The sequence below is a fragment of the Panthera leo genome, chromosome B2 (assembly GCF_018350215.1).
Source record: "Panthera leo isolate Ple1 chromosome B2, P.leo_Ple1_pat1.1, whole genome shotgun sequence".
Taxonomy (NCBI): Eukaryota; Metazoa; Chordata; class Mammalia; order Carnivora; family Felidae; genus Panthera; species Panthera leo.
In genome coordinates this window covers 2358269-2363433 of record NC_056683.1, presented here as the reverse complement: position 1 = coordinate 2363433, position 5165 = coordinate 2358269, and the positions used below count along the sequence as shown (strand labels likewise).

General features: G+C 40.2%; 1 protein-coding gene across 1 annotated transcript; it reads right to left on the bottom strand.

Moving 5' to 3' along the window:
* Nucleotides 1–275: 275 nt before the first annotated feature.
* On the bottom strand, nucleotides 276–1211 carry LOC122219377 (putative olfactory receptor 2B8). The gene has a single exon (XM_042937611.1). It carries the CDS (start codon nucleotides 1209–1211, stop codon nucleotides 276–278), a length of 936 nt encoding a protein of 311 aa, XP_042793545.1.
* Nucleotides 1212–5165: the final 3954 nt, after the last annotated feature.

Below are 5165 nucleotides of genomic sequence, written 5' to 3'. Positions count from 1 at the left end.
CCAAAAACGCAATGATATGTCACTTCATCCATGTGAGAATAGCTAAAATCAAGAACACAAGAAACAACAGGTGTTGTCAAGGATATTTAGAAATGGGAACTCTCTTGCACTGCTGAATCCATGAATTCAGAGTTTGAACACTCCTTGCTTAAAACAATGAAGTAAGGTAATTCTCATGAGAGTCATCAGGGGAAACGTTGGATGACACGTGCAGACACAAAATCTTAAGGGCTGTGACATTCAAAGTGTTCCATCACAGGGTCTTCCGTACCGAGTCATCTGGAGTCATAGCCCCTACAAAGCGCCTTCTTCATTGCTCCAGTCACATCCTTGTTCCGCAGGGTATATATAAAGGGGTTGACCATGGGGGTGACGATGGTGTAGAAGAGAGAAACGAACTTGCCCTGATCCTGGGAGTAGTTGTTGCTGGGCTGGAGGTAAATGTAGATGCCTGTGCCGTAGAACAGGGAGACCACTGTGAAGTGGGACCCACATGTCCCAAAAGCTTTCCTCTGCCCTGAAGCTGACTTTATTCTTAACACTGCCTTGACAATCTGACCATAGGAGAACGTGATTAAAGCCACAGGTATGAGGAGAATGATCACACTGACAAAGAGCTCAGACTCATTCACGGTGGTGTCAACACAGGCAAGCTTGAGCAGTGGGGGAACCTCACAAAAGAAGTGGTCTATTTTATTTCTCCCACAGAGCGGTACAAGGAAGGTGAGCACCGTGTGCAATGAGGAGTTGGCAAAACCAAGGAACCACGATGCAGAAGCCATCAGGGTGCACAGACGGGGGTGCATGATCACTGCGTAGTGCAGGGGCCTGCAGACGGCTGCATAGCGGTCAAATGCCATTACCCCTAACAGAATGCATTCTGTAGATGCCAACCCTAGAGAGACGAACAGCTGAGCTACACAACCACCGAAAGAGATAGACTTGTCTGCTCCCCTGAGATGAACCAGCAGCTGAGGAACAGTGCTGGTCGTGTAACACAGGTCCAGAAAGCTTAGGTTGGACAGGAAAAAGTACATGGGAGTCTGCAGGTGTGGGTCCAGGCGGGACAACGCAATGATGCTCGTGTTTCCCAGCAGGGTGAGCAGATAGAAGATCAGAAGAACCACAAAGAGGACGCGCTCCAGCTGAGGCCGGTCAGAGAAACCCAGCAGGATAAAGCCAGTGAAAGAACTTCCATTTTTCTGGTCCATTCTTTCTTATCACATGTTTCCTGTCAAGACCAAACATTTAGCAATTTTTAAAAGCAATCTTCAAAGCAGTAAAATGTTGGCAGGATGTGAATTTAGCATGTTATAAGACGGGGCATGGGATTGTATAAGTAACTCTTTGAATAAATTATGGACTCATGAAATTGCCATCGTTCATATTAATTAATTCTATAGTATCAGAAAAGAAAATCATAATATTTAATGTAAGAAAAATCAAATAATGGACCTGTGTCTGCATCAGTCATAGGTACAAAATGTCTTTCAGTCTCAGCCTAGTAGGCTGAAAGTACTATAAAATATGTGTGTGCACCCCCGTGTTTACAGCAACACTATCAAGAATGGCCAAAGTACGGAAAGAGCCCAAATGTCCACCAATGGATGAATGGATAAAGAAGATGTGGTATAAACATACAATGGAGTATTACTCAGCAATCAAAAAAGAATGAAATCGTGCCATTTGCAACTACGTGGATGGAACTGGGGGTATTATGCTAAGTGAAATTAGTCAGAGAAAGACAAAAATCATATGACTTCACTCATATGAGGACTTTAAGAGACAAAACAGATGAACATAAGGGAAGGGAAGCAAAAATAATATAAAAACAGGGAGGGGGACAAAACAGGAGAGACGCATAAATATGGAGAACAAACTGGGGGTTGCTGGAGGGGTTGTGGGAGGGAAGATGGGCTACATGGGTAAGGGGTATTAAGGAATGTACTCCTGAAATCATTGTTGCACTATATGCTAACTAATTTGGATGTAAATTCAAAAAAATAAAAAGAGAATTTAAAATCAATAAAATAAATGAAATAAAATAAAAATATGTGTGCATTTCAGAGAAAACCGGGATAAGGGAAAAGAGGGAGGGAAATCAGAAAGAATAGGAAAGTGCTACACACAGAGTGAGTCATCATTTTTTTAAAAACTTTTTCTAATGTTTACTTATCTTTGAGAGAGGGACAAAGGCAGAGTGCAAGCGGGGAAAGCAGGGAGAGAAGAAGACACAGAACTCAACCAGGCTCCAGGCTCCTGGCTCCTAGCTATCAGCACACAGCCCAACATGGAGCTTGAACTCACGAACAGTGAGATCTTGACCAGAGCCAAAGTCAGACCCTTCACCGACTAAGCCACCCAGGCACCCCCAGATTCATTATTTTTCATATGTATCTCATAATTGCACACAACTGGAATACACATACCACATGGCACAGGTCATGATACAACATGATCTCGAAAATAAATTCAGTTACAGGAATTTATGACCTAGAGTATATTTCTACAAAGAATTCAGTTACATTCAACACATCACTGCTAGTTCTGCATACAAACAAATATCAGGTTTCTTTGTGTGTGTGTGGAAGTAAAACAAATACTCAATGAGAGAAAACCTGACAACAACACCATTCAAACAGTGTTTAACGTTAACCCCAAAGATGCTTAAAATTACCATACCAATTTAACACGAACTCTGAAAATTCATCGGCTATGCAGTCCTTTGGAATCAGAACTCTAAAATCCAGGGGCCAACACTCAATTCTTCCTTCTGCAGATTGGTGCTTCACACATTACTCCATTAGAGTAATTACACCAACCTTCATAAAATTCCTCAAAGAGGTAGGATTACTCCATATCACCATTCTAGTCACAACATTTTAAAGCATTATCCAAATGGGTAACCTATGTACAAAGTGTAATGCTTTGCATCATTGCCTAGGATAAAATAATTACTTGGGTAAATATATAGAGATAAACACAGATATATTCTCAAAGCCATGATAAGTCGAAGAGCTATAATGCTAACCTTAACGTAGTACAAGGAAAGGCCTAAAGGAAAGGATGTATTGGTATTATGCAAAATCTCCCACACCCATCTATATTATATTAATGATCACCATTCTGGAAGCTAGCCTGCAGAGACAGTCACACTAGATCAAACACAATGCCAGCTCTAAGGCTCTAAGGCTCTAAGGCTCGTCTGATGACCATTTCCATCCAGCTGCGCAGTACTGAATGAGCATAGTAACATACGAACGAAAGAGGCATCAGGACACGAGTATTTCAGTTCCATCATATTCAGAAGGGTAGCCATCCAGCACATTTTTAACTCTTCCAAGAGTTTTAAAATATGATGCAAGTTTCTTTCAAACCAATGTGTGAAAGAAACAGGTACAAAACTGGCATAAAATAAATGTTCATAGAAATGGAATAAAGGATGTGGTAATTCACACTGTTTTATACCTCCTTCGATTTCCTATAAAGATTGAGCAGTGGTATCCACAAAACAGAATCTATGCACCAACAATTTCTTAATAGAATTAATTATAAAGGTATCAGGCACAGTCTAAATATGCAACAACAAGGAATATCCCCTCCTTAACACCTTCTCAGAAGAGCAAATAAAAACAAACCGTGGTTTGTTCTCATGCACACGTGCACAAATATACACACATCCATCTGAAACACATTGCTGACAAATTTTTATTGCTTTAATTTTTCAGTTTATTTATTATTTTGTGTGAGAGAGAGTGAACACAAGCAGGGGAGGGACAGAGTGAGATGGAGAGGGAGAGAGGAGAGACCCAGAGAGAAATTCCCAAGCAAGCTCCTCACTGTCAGCACAGAGCCCGACCTCACACCTCTGAGACCATTACCTGAGCCAAAATCAAGTGTCGGAGGCTTAACCAACTTAGCCACCAAGAGACCGGCTGGCAAACTATTTAAATTGCCTGACAAAGGAAACACTCATGAAAATGAAGGAGAGCAAACAGAAAATGCTAACTCATCCAAACAAAATACCAATATAATACTGAACCATTAGAATAAAATAACGATATATTTTAATAGTCCATATGGATGAGGACTAGGAAGACAGTTGAGAAAACATAAAGAGGTGGTGAAATGAACCTGTACAAATTTCTTGCTGTTTTACAATATTATATGTGTATGGGTGGGTTTTAATACATTTATATTAATTATATATATATATATATATATATATATATATATATGAATGTAGAATGCAGCTGTCATGAAATAATCTGATACAGGAAATGCAGTTCTGAATATTACACATAAATTGTTACTTTGCACACAAAAAAATACTTGAAAAGGACATATGTTATATAGAGAGAGAAAAAATTATTAGTTAAAATAAAAACAGATCTTGCAAAATTAAAAAGTGGCATTCTATGTAATAATTACCATCAAAAAAGTATTTACTTGAAATGACACCTCACAAGAACTCAATTTACAATAACGAGAAAACAGGCATCAAATGAAAGACGTTAAATGCTTGGTACTGACAGACCTAAGGTAATAGAGCAATTACCCTAAGTGTTCAATGCTACATGTAACTCTAAACGTATTGGTGGAAGAATACAGATGTCCACAAAACCAGATGCTCAGTATGCATACTACACAGTTTAAAGACAAAAGACCTCAATATAATGTCTCCATTTAAGGTGTTGTTTCAAACATGTAACATTCACTGATATGTTTGACATACCCATGCTGCCCTATCCAGTTCCTGAATGAATCCTGAAAAAGTGGGGGCAAGATTTGCGCAGCCTCAGTGCTACGACTGAATCGCTGTTCCTTGCTTGACGCTTCTGTCTCATGGGTCTCATGTGACCTCAGACATATGAGAACAGGCCCTCGAATGAGGGAGGATGAGCAAATGAGGGGAATGCAGCCATCACTAGATAGGAAATGACAGATGTGATGAACACTGACAGGGCTGTAGGGCAAGTTTTATGGGGAAGACAATGAAGTAGGATTTCCACTGCGTGTTGTTTATTCAGGGAATGCTCTTGGGATAAATGGAGTGAGGGAAGGAAAACAGCAGAGAATGTTGCTAAGCAAGGATGTGGTCTCCAGTGGAACAGAGCAGGAGTCTGATCCCATGAGAAGCTGGACAGAACTCTCCAGTAAAAGCA

Bases quoted from the DNA above. Each gene is read 5' to 3' on its own strand.
- LOC122219377 (XM_042937611.1), bottom strand. From the start codon at position 1,211: ATGGACCAGAAAAATGGAAGTTCTTTCACTGGCTTTATCCTGCTGGGT.